General features: G+C 40.1%; 1 protein-coding gene across 9 annotated transcripts in view; it reads right to left on the reverse strand.

Annotated features, from left to right (window-relative positions):
* The window catches only part of CTNND2 (catenin delta 2), a 662,387-nt gene that overhangs the window by 104,773 nt on the left and 542,444 nt on the right, over window positions 1–15,170 (reverse strand). For all 9 annotated transcript variants that reach the window (XM_089516458.1, XM_089516456.1, XM_089516452.1 and 6 more), the window contains one exon: window positions 8,997–9,180. In XM_089516458.1, coding sequence (XP_089372584.1) covers window positions 8,997–9,180 — 184 coding nt within the window. The remainder of the gene's footprint in view (window positions 1–8,996; window positions 9,181–15,170) is intronic.

Below are 15,170 nucleotides of genomic sequence, written 5' to 3' on the forward strand. Positions count from 1 at the left end.
GTATGGTAGGATGTCAGCCAGAGATGCTGGTGAAATGTCAGGAAGAAACTCTTCTAGAACATGGCCACATTGCCTGAAAAACCCACAAAAAACTAACAACAAAAGAGACTGCACTGCATATTATGGATGCTGGCCATGAAAGCCTTCAGCATCACATATTTAGTTTTTTATTTTGTTGTTCTGGTATCTTACATACTTTAGCCACTAAGTATCTTAATAACCAAATCAGTGAAGAAACAACATGAAGAGATATCTACTTTGTAGAATTAATCCCCGTGTAAATTAATTGGGGTAGCAATTCTATTCTTCACTAGAACTTTACCTAAACTACTAAGAATCAAGAACAGGGTGGCAAGGAACAGATCAACTGCCATGTTTGAAGGAGCACTGGGCAAGGTGCTCCCCCCCAAAGTATAGTTATGAGGCACAATGGATTGTGGCACTTAGAGTCAAGTTGAGAAGGAAAGAGCCATGAAAAATAGCTCTAGCAGTTTCCTCATATCATGGCAGGGTCCATAGGTGTTAATAGGAAAACAAAAATGGCAGCGGCCACAACTTGATCCAGAACTGTCTCCCCAGAAAGAGATGAAGAGTGTATCTACACTGCAGAATTAAAGGAGTTTGACACTACTTTAACTGCCATGACTATCACATAAAATCCTGGGATTTGCAGTTTGGTTTGGTGAAGCAATTCATTCAGCCTGGTCTGTCAGAGAGCTCTGGTGCCTCACCTAACTACAAATCCCAGGATTCTGTACGATAGCAACATGGCAGCTAAAGTGGTGTCAAATTGCTTTAATTCTGTGGTGTGGATACACCCCAGGTGTCACCACCTTAAAAAGTTTGAAGGAAAGGAAGAAGGAAGGAAAGGGAAAAAGAGATGGGAAAAAAGTGGGATGCTGGTGATCCGTCATATTTAGGAGGTGCTCTGGACCCCCAGTATGATGGACCTGAGGATATAGGTGATGGTTTCATTTTAACTTGCCATGCTACCATTCTGCATAAAATGAATGTGCTGCTAATCCAGCAAACCCCCCCCATTTCTGGAGAGGGATTTAATTTTAGTTGGCATTTGTTAACTTCAGGGCAAGAGTGCTACAAGTGCATAATATATTTTGCTTCTGGGTTAAAGTTTTTTTTTTTATATAGCAAAAAATACAATACTGTTACCTGAGGGTGACAGTACTAAAGAATCTAAAATAAGTATAACTGAATTTGCAAAACATGCTGGTAACAGGAGAAATGAGAATGATAGGCACTAAACTTAGAAACTGAAGATGTCCAGACTATTAAATAATTTAATTTTTAAAATATATGCCTCTGCCACTTGGGATGTGTAAAAACAGGAAGCTTGGGCTGAAAAATGAGGTATTAAAATGTGGTAAAATACATAAAATTAATATCATAGCAACTTGCAATAGTAAATAGCAACATACTCAAACATAAATTAGTTTACAATCCACAAAACAGAAATACAGTGCACCCGCATCATATGCAGGTGTGATATACATGGCTTTCATCATATGCTGAAAGCTGCACTAGAAAAAGCCATGACATGCCCCGGAAGAAGTAATGGGGTGTGTGCGCATGAGCCCCATTATTTTTAATGGAGCTCCAGCATACACGGGATTTCCCTTACACGGGTGTGTGTGTGCCAGAATGGAAGGGGCCCACTATACTTCTTTACAGTGTACTAAATTAGTTTAGTACATTTACCTTCCTTTCTTGCCTTTTAATTTGGGATGGGAAGAATACTTGAACATGTATGAAAAAATGACTGAAGCTTCCTTCACAAAAAACAATCAATAATGCTGTTTTCTAAGGAAAAACTTGCCATTCTCTGTGATGTGTGTGTGTGTGTGTGTATACAGTCTGCTCTCCATATCTGCAGACTTGCCATCTGCAAATTAAAGCATTTGTGGACAGCAAGCCTGTGGTGAGGCAGTGGCAGAGGAGGAGGAGTAAGAAGCAGGAGGAGCAAAAGGAAGAGGAGGAGGAAGAGGAAGTGGTGGTGGCAGATAAAGCAGGATGGGGAAGAAGAGACGAGAGGAAGAAGTGGAGGAGGAAGAGGTGAGAGGAGGAGGTGGAGGGCAAAGAAGATGCAGCGGCCGAGGTGGAAGTGACCACCTGCCACGCGCTGGTGGGAGCTGGGAGGGAAGGAGGGTGAGTCCCATTGTCCCCAATGGTGATGCAGCCGCATGGCCCCACTGCCATTGAGGACAATGCAGACTTGAGCATCTGTGGATTTTGGCATCCACAAGGGGTTCCAGAATGGATCCCCCACGGATACTGAGGGATGACTGTATATATATATCCATCCATGTGCACCTTTTTACATAGAGTTAAACATGACCTGCTAATAATCTTTGAAAACTGCACCATCTCCCACAAATTTCTTGCAGTGCAGTGAAAAATAGCAAGAATGAACCTGGCAAACCTGCCTGCCAGAATGAAACTTACCAAGATTTACATACCTAATTAACATGTCTTCCTTTACACAAATTCTGCCTTCTGCTCTGTATTCCCCACACCATTTCTTCTCATCAAATTGCCAAGCACACAAAATTATCTCACAAAAATAATAGCAAAAAGTAACCATTGTGCAGTTGGGACCTTTTCCCCCCACTGTGAGATATGTGATGCGAAATGTCAGAATGATGCTTCTTACAAAAGCATCTTGCTACAAATGATATGGCATTGGAATCACTTTATAGTTTGCCAAACATCCCATGCTTTTATTTATTGATGTTTAGCAGAGGATGATGAATATTGCACAATGGAAATCAACAGCCTGATCATTTCTCTCATCTGTGGAAACTATAGTTAGAGAGGAAGCAAACGGTAATTCTAAGGAAGCAACAATATATACCAAACAGGATTTAACAGTATGTACCAAATAAGTTATCTGAGAAACTTTAATAATTGATATTCACTGAAGACATAAACAGTAATTTATGTCCTCACTTGTTTTAAAAATTTATTGGCTTGGAGTAAAAAACAAACAAACCAAAAAAAACTATTCAGGGAGTTATATGCAATCAAAAGATTTCCTACTCCTTTCTCAGTGTGCTTCTCACAAATACTATGACAGTTTACAGCCATGAAAGAAAGCAGGACACACAAACACATGCAAACACGTGTATAGAAATGCTTCCCAGATCTAAGCCAAAATCTGCAGTATCCAGTAGTAAGGTTTTCTTACTTGGATGGTACCATAGAATCAGGAATGTATTTGCATGGAAACACACACATATGCGGAGGTTAGGGAGCTGGATTTTCATTTTCCCAGTGTAAAAATAACATAACAGAAAAATAACAGGCATGAAAGGTTATGCTGAAACCTTCCCTGATGTATTAAGTTTTCTACAAGAAGTGTTTTTCATTGTTACACTTTTCTTCATGACATCCTGACCACTCCTCACCACTACTACTTGAAGTGGCAGAGACATGCTGACTGGAAAAAATGGACCTTCAACAGATCTGAGATGGCAAAATAAACAAATAACTGAAATAAAATGAAAACATGCTAACCATGAATGGAAATGAAGGATTAAGTTTGCCTACTGCAGTGCTCACTGGGCCTCTTAGATCTCTCACACTAGATCTTTTAGATCACCTCACACTGGGTCTCTCGGATCCCACCAACTGGCACCAAATTATGGTGCTCACAACCACCAGGTTCCACAGGATTCTTCTCCTGTCTTAACCTAAATAGTTTGAGCTTTCTTTTCCCTCATTACTATCTTTCTAACCCTTGGTCCTTCCACTGACTTAAGTGCCTCTGCTATTAAGTGTTTTGAATATTCTTGGTAGCATGTTTTGATGTTATATATAAATCATTTTGGGCCACACCTTTGTGAACAAGAAGAAAATAACTCAGACCAGACAGCTCCAAGGTGAAGAGATTTATTTACAGTGCTAAGTAAAAGCTATATACAAGAGCAGGAACTATACAGACCAACAGAGGCGGGTTATAGACCGCCATAAAGTATGCGCTCCGCGCGTAGTAGGGTTAGGAAGGGCCGTATTAGGGTTAGGAAGGGTCTTACCTTCCTCACGGCCCTTCTCCGTAGTATGCTCTGCCACTGGGCGGTATAGAAATAAAAATTATTATTATTATTATTACGCACAGAGCGCGTTGTAAATGGCAGCACCCATCCACATGGGCGCCGCCATTTTGACGTCTTGGTTGCATAGGGTCCAGACGTGTCACGGCAGAAGTGACACCGTGAGGGCGCGCTTCGCCCCTCGTGGCGCCACTTCCGTGTTTTGAAAAGGAGCACCATTTCGGCGCTCCTTTTTCGCTGCGCTGGGAAGCCTTGCGGTCTGGCCGCTGGGGCTTCCCTCCACAACGAATGGTGGCGGCGGGAAAACGGCTGCTTGAGGGCGGTCTGTAACCAGCCAGAGTTCCTCTCAGAACAAACTCTCTCTTACAGAGTCTCACAGCAACTCACCAACTACTTGTAACCACCATCACCTACTACTGTAGCCCACAATTGTTTATCTTAACACACAGCCTTATATATCCTTGGTTGATGCAATCATTGCAGCACATGGCATAAGCCATTAGCTTATCCTGGTGGGTCATACACACACAAGTGTGTAGCAGAATCCACATCATAGTGTCTGGCCTTAAGGACATTTATCTACAAAGATTATCAACCAGTGCTTATCGTCTATTGGCTCTCAAACATTGAGGAAGTGCACGTGTGTGAAAGCTTGGTGCGCTTCCTCATCGTCATTGAATTGGCAGCTCCCTCTAGCATCACTGAATCGTTCCAGGAGAAGACATTTCCTCTGAACGGAAACTTTGCATTCAGAGGAAATTCCCTCTCCCTGAATGATTCAGCGATGCTAAAGGGAGCCGACGATTCCCTGATGATGAGAAAGTGTGCCAGGCTTTCACACACACATGCTTCCTTAACATTTAAGAGCCGATTAAGAGCCGATAAGTGCTGGTGTGATAATCTTTTACATGTCCTGGCCTTGTCAGTCACACCATACACACATAGTGACTTAGCAGTCTACAGAAGTTAATTTTCCACAGCCAACATGGCTGACACTAACATCACTGGACTTCCTTTGTTCTTTTCAAATCTTTCCTCCCTTACAAAGCAATCTGAATCCTATTAAGGCTAAATTCTTATCTGTACCTCTGGCAGTTCTAACTGCTCTTAGCAGTTCCTGACACATGCAAGCTTCTTAATGGTGGCTCCTGCTCCTTTTTTATATCCGCTCATCAGGTAGGCTCCCACCTTTTGCCAGCGTGACTCCGATTGGTGGCTGTGAACATTTCAATCTGCCAGTGTCTCTCCACACCTACGCACAGCAATTGTTAGCCTACTTAAAGACATCCTGATATAGAAAAAACAAATGCCTAGGAAGTTAGAATACCACACAATTCAAAGTTAGAATCATAGAGTTGGAAGAGACCCTAAGGGCTGTTCAGTCCAACCCGCCTGCCATGTAGGAACCCACAATCAAAGCACCACGGACAGATGGCCATCCAACCTCTGTTTAAAGACCTCCGAAGAAGGAGAGTCCACCACACTCTGAGGGAGTGTGTTCCACTGTCGAACAGCTCTTACTGTCAGGAGGTTATTCCTAATGGTGAGGTGGAATCTCAACCCATCTATCCTGTTAGGCAGTTTCTGTGGATTGCACAGAGAATATTGCTGGTGAAGCTGTTCCAAGGTGATAAAGTCTAACCTCTTTAGACCAGTGCTACTCAAAGTGATGGTCACAGAAACAGTGCTGTTCCCTAAGCCATTGGCTGCCAGTCCCTGGTGAATTTACAAGAAGGAAAAAACTCCAAACAATTGGGCACAAATATGGTGCCAATTCCTGGCATGGTGGGAAAAAAATTGTCTCATATGAAACAATCTGAAAAGTACTGTTTTAGACTACTGCCTTGAAGCAGATGTACTAGTAATATTCATTATGTGCAGAGAAGAGCTCATGCATGCTCAGCAGGGCTTCCACAGTTTTATTCTCTGAACAACAGGATCTGTGTGCCTCACAAACTCTTGCTGAATTCTCCACAGACATTATGTGAATGTTTTGTCATTTCAAAGGATATTTGGCATGCAGAATGGGTAGGGGGGCTGCTTTCTTTAAACAATATCAAGAATAACAAAAACATTTATATGAAACCTTGTTGTGTGTTTCCATGGTTTTTAGATTCTGGACTAAAACCTGAAATGCATTTGAAATGAACTGGTATAACAATGTAGTGAGGGGGGATCTAATGCATTCTGTTTATAAAGCACAAACCATATGAGTTTCTGAAATGTGTCTGCAGTGTTAGCATTTTCAAAATAAGAAGCACATATCCAATTGTGCAGAAACCAATTTGCTGCACATTCAGAACTTCAGAACAAATATGGCCACTGATTGGTTTTGATGAACAAAGAAAGTGTTTATGATCATCACTCTTTTCCTTTGTTTCCATCTTACTAAGAAAATACACTCAAGATCCAGTCAAGTGACATTTTGTCTTTAATGTCACAAAAAAAGTCAGTTTGACACCTATATCCATTTATTTATATAATCATGCTATGCCCTCACTGTTGAGAGTACAGGCAGGTTACATCATTTTGACACCACACATATAGAAAAGGATTCTTCTAATAACATAATTTATTGTTGTTTGACTTTAAGTCATTTCCAACTTATGGTGACCCCAAGATGAATGTACCACAGGGTTTTCTTGGCATGCTTTGTTCAGAGGGGGTTTGCTATTGTCTTCCTCTGAGGCTGAGAGACTGTGCCTTGCCCAGGATCACCCAGTGGGTTTCCATGCCCAAACAGGGATTCAAACCATGATCTCCTGAGTCCTAGTCTAACACTCAAACTACTATAGCACACTGACTTATAATATAAATATTTTATGTTATCTTTTCCCTCAAAAATATCATCAGGCCAAAGTCAGGCATTCTGATTAGATCAACATTAAATATAACCTAGATACAAGGTATGAAGAAGGTACTGAAAACTACTAAATAAGAGAAAAGGGGGGGGGGGCATCCAGATATGCTAAAACCTACAGAGTTATTCTACTGTGACACATCAGTGATACTCAGGTATTTCTCAGCAAATTTAACTAGCAGGACAGAAACTCATCTTCACATTTGATTCCTGAGAAGAATCAGACCAACACTATAAAGTGGCAGTTGGGGTCCAGGATTGATTGTTTTCCATACAGACTGTGTTGAGCTATGAACAACTTCATTCATCAGAGCAGAGGACTTGCATGACATACTGAGGGACTCATTCATGTTATTTGTTAATATATGCACAACCTACTGTCAATTCAGTAACTAATGTTGCACAGACTGTTCAGCTGAAATCATATAAAAAAGATGTCTCATCAAACCAGCTCTCGAAGACAAGATTAGACAACTCATCTTGAAGTAAATAATTTTACTAACTTATTCATAAGTGAAAGGATACTTGTCCATTTTTTGGGAAGTCATTATTCATGGGAGTTACTCGATCCCATATACCACTACATTATTGCTGTGCAAACTTCAGTCCTTCCTTTTACTCTAAGTCAGACACAGGAACAGACATTTCAAACAAGGAGAAACTAATTCAATCAATAAGCTGTTAGACAGGCCAGAACAACATTACTATTCCCCAAGCCAAAACACAACACTGCTCACAGCCAGAGATTGTGGTCTATGTGATACTCATGATTCATTTCAATGCCAAGAAGGTTGAGAGAAAAGGAGGATTACTGAATCCCTGATGGGAAACCATAATGTGGATAGAAGCAATGTTTTGTGGATTATAAATTGTTATGGGTTCAGTGTATAAAGAACACAGGTTAATTCAAAAAGTCTGGAAAGCAAGCCTTATGTGGAATCATTTAGGGAGTTGGTTGGTTTAGCTTGGAGAAGAGAAGACAGAGAGGTGACATGATAGCCATCTTTAAATATCTAAGGGGATGTCATAGAAGATGCAAATTTCTTTTCTGCTGTTCCAGATAGTAGAACACAAATCAGTGGATTCAAAAGAGATTTCACCTAAGCATTAGGGAGAACACTTTTACTGTAAGAACTGTTAGAAAACGGGATAGATTGCCTTGGAGTGTGGTGGACTGAACACTTTGGATGTCTTTAAACTCAGTTTGATGGGCATCTGTGAGGAGTGCCCTAATTGTATATTCCTAAATGGCAGGGGGCTGTGTTGTGGCTCGTGTGCTGCTCCCATAACCCTTGTTGGGACCTATGGAAATGACATGCAGTGTCCACCATGACCACCTGCAGAGTTCAACCACATCGACAGGACGCCAAGAAGAAGGAATCTGTGAAGATGTCTTCAACTAATAACGACTCTTACAAGTCTTCACTCTAAACGAGGGCTTTAATCTTCCTTTGCAGTATTTACAACATAGATATACACAGTGTATTGGACATCCGTCTCTAATACACACTATTTACACCAACCAACAATAACACAACCTCTGAGGCAGCCACATTAACACACAGTACATTTCACTGCCTCTCAGTACAGACACAGCCCACTCTCAGGCACCAACTGTCTCTCAGTAACAGATACAGCACACTCTCTGAGGCACCAACTGTCTCTCTCTCCCTCAGTGACAGTTGAGAACTGACAGTTGACAGTTGCATCATTATTCCAATGATGCACTTTTTGAATGCTGACACATTAGCTGCCACTGGAACTGTAAATTATCTGCACAACAGCTCCCCCTAGTGGCCACACCAATGTCATTTCCTGACAGGCTGAACTACACTGGCACTTGTGGTCCTTTTCAACCCTAGATTCTATGATTCTACATTCTAAGAGACATCTATTGGTGATATGGAGTGACTTTACAATGAAAGGGATAAGATATAAAAGGACTTTACATTTTTGTGGCACTGACAGTGCTAGAGAATAAATATTGATTTAATGTCTCTTAGAGGACTGGGATCAAAAATAGGATGTTTCATCAGAGCATACTGATGACTTTAGTTAATCCAACTCACCTTAGGCACCCAGTGGCATTGCGCAGCACCTGTGATGAATGAAGTTGTATTTTGTGGTCATCCTGGAGTGGGGAGTTTTCCCATCCTGAATGAGGGATGATCACTGCATTGGTCAAAACTGCAAGAGCATCCTGGATAATTGGCATTTTTAGTGCATCACAAGAAGATAGATTCCAGAGAACTCCTAAAAGTAAGGAAAGACACCGTAGTGGGCATTACTTACAGAAATAGAAGCAAGTATTAAGGCACATGAAGAACAAACATATTACTTCACCTGCTGTCTGCTTCATCCAATATCACCCTTCACTCTACATCAGGGGTAGGCAACCGTTTTGAGCCGGGGGCCGGGTTGCTGTCCCTCAGACAACTGGGGGGCCAAAGCCAATAAATAAATAAATAAATAATTTAAAAAAAATAATTAAAGAAATAAACAGGGACAAATGTAGGACAAAATTTTCAAACGGAGGACACTTTTTTTTAAATGGGGGACACGCAAAAAATTTTGCTGATTTTTTAAAAAATGTTAATACAAATGCCTGTTTCGGAGGCTTCTATAGACAATTGCCCCCCTTGCCTGCCGCTTGCCCCCCCCCTGCCTGCCTCCTCCTGATAGGCCAAAGGCCCCACGCCCTCATGCGAGAGACCAAAGGCTCCGGTGGCAATCGGCGGCAGGACCGGGCTGGGGCCGGTCCCAAGGCCTTGCCGGGCCGCATTTGGCCCGCGGGCCGCAGGTTGCCTACCCCTGCTCTAAATGCTGCTTTATCTTGTGGCTGAAAACTACCCAGTCACCATCACTGAATTATTTAATTTCTTGAATTATTTATTTTCTGACATTTGTAACATACAACTCAAGAAGGCATATCTCACAGCGACACTGTCTAGAATAAGATCTGCTTCACTTAAGTGAGGGAGTTTTTCTTTTTCTTTTTTTATAAATTTTATTGAAACTTAAAACAGACAATCAAATATACAAACACCAAACATACACAATAACACACTTACATACTCGATGCATTAACATACTTACAATGGGGATTCAAAAAGAGAAAATAGTAATAATGATATATTGAGAGATAACCCATCATTAAAATAATACGCTTTTATATAGGGAATATTACTCTATGATCACTTTCTTTCCCCACTCCTATATTTCCCTTCTTCATCTTTTCCTTCTCCTATTCCTTACTTTACTTCTTAACCATCTCCTGCTTCTTTCCTTCTCATCTTAACTATCTTTGATCCTCCATTGTTTCTTTCTCTTTCCGTCAAATTCCTTCTAAAACCTCTTCCCCCTTATTACTACTTACTTTTTTTTCCCAGTTCCCCATTCCCTGTGATTACTACGCCTTCATCTTCACACTTACAAACCTTCACTCTGTCACTTTCTCCTCTTCTTCTACCGCTTACTCTCACCTTCCATCACTTACTTTACACTCTCTTGAACACTCTTCCTCCATCCTCTACCTTCATTCACTTCATTCTTCCCTGACTTCTCTCTCTAATCTTACTAGATATCTTTGTCTTTTCTACTTTGAGTGTCCCTTTTATTTCTTTATATTCATTTCTTTATTTGAAATCAATCCACAGCAGTAATATATATCTCTCTCTCTTTTTCTCTTTCTCCTTATCTTTGAACCTCGGATTATTTAGATTTTGTTACTCCCTATTTTTGATCCTCTACGTATCCCATTCTAATTAAATATTTCCTTTTTCTTTGCAATTCTTCAAATCCTACATTAGAGTATTTACTTTACTCTCTTAACTTTGTCATTAGATCAATCTTTCACACGTGCGTGTTTCTATCTTCTAACTTATTATTATTGTATTTTAAAACCCACTGTTGCTATTTTTCCCCATTCCTTCTCTAGGTATTTCAAAACTATATTCCATTTGTCTTCTACTTCGTCCACTACATGATCTCTAAGTATTAATGTCATTTTGTCCATCTCGATTGCCTCGTATAGCCTACTTAGCCAATCTCTCCTACTTGGAATTGTTTTCCCTTTCCACTTTTGTGTCAAAGCCAATCTTGCCGTCGAAATTAAATAATATAAGATCTTTCCATATTTCCTATCCACTTCCTCCTCCCACATATTTAGTAAAAAAGTTTCTGGTAAAAATTTTATATTAGTTTGAAAAATTGAATTAATCGTCTCGTGCACTTTTTTCCAGTATTCTTTAACCAATTTACATGTCCACAAACAATGATATAGGGTTCCAGGTTCTTTTTGACACTTCCAACATAGGTTACTTGTTGATTTGTAAATTTTGGATATTCTTTCAGGGGTCAGATACCATCGAAAAAATGTTTTATAATAACTTTCTTTTAAGCTTTGGGATGCCGAATATTTTAATCTCTTTTTCCAAACCTTTTCCCATCTGTCCATATTTAAGGGATACCCGAAATTTTTCGCCCATTGAATCATATTTCCTTTTACTATTTCATCTTCTTGTTGCCAATTTAATAATAGTGTGTAAAATTCTTTTATCCATCTTGGGTTTTCTTTTTCTATTATCTTTCCGAATTCACTTTTTTCTCTCCTCAAAACCTAATGTTTTGGAATCTAATTTAACTCTTTAATTTGCCAATAGCTAAACCAGTCTAGATTGATTCCTTCTTTGGCTAGTTCTTCTTGAGTTTTAAGTCCCAACCTTCCCATTTCATCTTTCTTCATTATTTTAGCATACGTTAACCACTTCGTAGTTTGCCTTGTTTCGCGTCTTTGAATTGCTTCTTGTGGGGAAAACCATGAGGGGAATTTTGTCATGATTCTATATTTGTATTTATTCCAGGTTTTGAAAAGTGTTCTTCTTATACAGTGTAAATTAAAGTCTTTATTTGCTTTGATCTTATCATATCCCAGATAAGCGTGCCAGCCAAAGGGTAGGTTCTCTCCTTCTATTTCCAACAACTCTTCCTCTTTTAATAGTATCCATTCTTTTAGCCACATTAGACAGCATGCTTCAAAATATAATTTTAAATTTGGTAACCCCAATCCTCCTCTTTCCGTCAAATCTTGCATAATTTTTAATCTAATTCTTGGTCTTTTCTTTTGCCATATAAAATTACTCAAATCCCTTTGCCATAATTTTAAAAAAATTATCTTTGATTATAATTGGGAGAGTCTGGAATAGAAATAGAAGTTTGGGGAGAACCTCCATTTTTATAGCTGCCACTTTCCCTAATAGGGACAGATTACATTTTTTCCATTTTTCCAATTTTGCTTTGATTTCTTTCCATACTTTTTTGTAGTTGTTATCAAATAGTTCACCCAAATTACTCGAAATTGTTATCCTAAATATTTCGCTTTCCTCTCCACTTTTATTTCTAACATTTTCTGCAGTATTTTTTCTTTATTTATTGACATATTTTTTGTTAACATCATAGATTTTTCTTTATTCAATTTACATCCTGATATTTCTCCAAATTTTTCTAATGTATCCAATAAGTCTTTTGCACTGTTACAGGGATCATTTAAGAAAACAACTAAGTCGTCAGCAAAGGCAGTGAGGGAGTTTTTCTGTTACAGCACTCTAGCCATGGAACACTCTCCCCAGAGAGGTCAGGCTGGCCCCATCATTACTGAGCCGAGAGGCAGGCAAAACTAATATTTTCATACGGCTTTGGTTTTTAAAGCAGTATTTGGTTGGTGTTTAAGGAGAGTTTTGTTTCTGCTCTGTTTTTATATTGTAATTTTATTCTACAATGCTTTGGGAGCCCTGATGGGCAGAAAACTGATATGTAAGGATTTTTAAATAAACAAACAAGTAAACAAGGCTGATGCATCACAGACCCCAAGAGTAGGCCCTGGAATAACTGCTCTATTGTCTGAGAATATGTGCTATGAAAGAAATTGAGGAGCAAAGGGCAGAAGTTTCTCTTGACCACAAACTCATGCATAGGATTTTCTGCCTACTGTCAAAAAGAAAGAAAGAAAGAAAGAAGGTGGAGTATGCCTTTTTGTCCTAAGGACATTGAGAACTGGCCACATAGGATCCAACTTGGAGACTCTTTATTACGCATTTGCCAATCCTTTCACCTGTTACTTTTGTAGCATGGCTATATTTATTGATTTTATCTGAATTCATTTTCATGCTGCCTTTACATTCAACAGGTACACAGATTATTCATAATTCTTTGTTATCTCATAAAAAAGTATTAAAATTTCATAAAAATAAAAAATACAGAGAAATATAGCGTATACTTTCTTTTTCTGTATGGGTATGTGTATGTATTGCTGTTACATGACTTCAAATTAAGTCTGTTTTACAGCAACAGCTATTGGCAAGACTAATTCAGAGGAGGCTATTCTGAAACTGGTTCCTCTTAAACTGGAATTTAAAAGGTTCTCGTGGCTGATCACATTTGAACCCTGGTCTCCCAGTCTTAATCCAACACCCAAATCACTATACCATGGTGGTTGCCTGTACTTATAGAATAAAGAATCAGAAAATTGTTAATCAGTTTTCTCTGAAGGTGACTAATAGAGGGATTGAATATCAGCACCAAGGAAGCCTATTTCAGGTGGAAAAAGTCTACAGAAGTCCCAGAGGTTTGTATTGGCTTCTTAGAATGTTTGATGTATTCATAGGAACTGAGATTCCCTACCATGGTCTATACTGCCTGTCAATGGCTCTCCAATGCATAAGATAGGGATATTTCCCATGCAACACATGTCCCGTCTCTGAAGAACACACGAGACAAATATTGCTTGATAACTTGGGTCCTCTTCTGCATATGAAACGTGACCCTTTCACCATTCCCTCCATTTATAAGGGAAGTTTATAAATCCCTCTTTCCCCCAATGCTATTCCTCTGCACTATCACTGTCTTTCCCTTCTTCCATAACACCTTACACATTACACCTATGGAACATGAAACAAGGACATAAGTCATTTTTCATGTAATGTGAAAAGCTGTAACTGAGTGCTCCTCCATACTGAGGATGGGTGAGACAGAAAGTTCAGCCTCTTTTATCATGGTGAAGAGTCAGTGCATCAAAACTAAGTGCAAATAGACTTTGGCAATGCACACATGTATACTCATATTTAAAAATGTATGCACCCTATCCCCACCTCTCCCTCCCAGGAATCTATTACAATACACTATCTTCTACAATATTTCCCTCTTATGAATCTACTACAATACACTATCTTCTACAATATTTTTGCTTACTATGGCCTTGTCTGCACTGACTAGGATACTCAAGTGGCACCTTGAGGTATCCTGGCCCCACAGCTGCTCTGACCTATCCCATTACCTTGGCCTCTGTTTCTTCACTGTAGTGGCTGTCTGCACTGGTGCCCTATTGGGTCACTTGGTGCATCTGCTGCTGTGGGTCAATCACTCCTGAGGCTGACCAGATATGGTCACATTCTGGGAGGCTTGTTCTGACCTCAGAGCCAATGACCTGCAGTGGTGGTAGATGCACATCCACCATCACTGTGGGTCGCTGGCTCTGAGGTCAGATTATGGCACCAGGGAGTCCAGCAGGATGCCTGTGCAGAGAGCTGCTGTAGAGCAGAAATTGAAGGGCTCTGGATCTTCCCAGAAGATCTGGAGCAACAAGTACATTTTAAAATTCATTTTAAGCTTGTTATGCCTCAGTTCTGGTGTGGGACATGATGGCTGTCATTCAGTCAGCCCACATCAGAATGCCATGTACCGTCTGTACAGGATGATGGTGGAAAAGTGGGCTTTTTGGCCCATGAAACATGGCCTCTAACAATGGTTAAAAATTCTCCTTGGATCCCACCATAATGGAGAACTATAAGCCAGTTTTCAATATTCCTTTTTTGGTGGGCATCTTTCTAGAGCGCGGTGGCCTTCTAGCTCCAGGGATAGCTCGTGAATAAAATCGATTATCTACATCTATTTCAATCTGATGTCAGACCTGGATATCAGACAGAGGTAGCTTTGATTGCCTTAGTGGACTACCTACACTGGGAACTGGACAGAGGGAGTATGTCTCTGTTAGCTGTGCTGGACCTCTTAGCAGCTTTCAGTACTATCAACCATGGTATCCTTCTGAGATGTCTCTCTAGGATGACACTCAGGGACACTGTTTTACAATGTCTTCAGTCCTTGGAGAGGTGGACTCAGAAGGTGGAGCTGGGGAATGTCAGACTGACATCTTGACAAGTGGCCTGTGACATTCCTCAGGGCTTGTTTGC

This window comes from Sceloporus occidentalis, unplaced genomic scaffold (assembly GCF_023333645.1).
Source record: "Sceloporus occidentalis isolate IW3139 unplaced genomic scaffold, rSceOcc1.0.p SCAF_3, whole genome shotgun sequence".
In the NCBI taxonomy this organism is placed as follows: domain Eukaryota; kingdom Metazoa; phylum Chordata; class Lepidosauria; order Squamata; family Phrynosomatidae; genus Sceloporus; species Sceloporus occidentalis.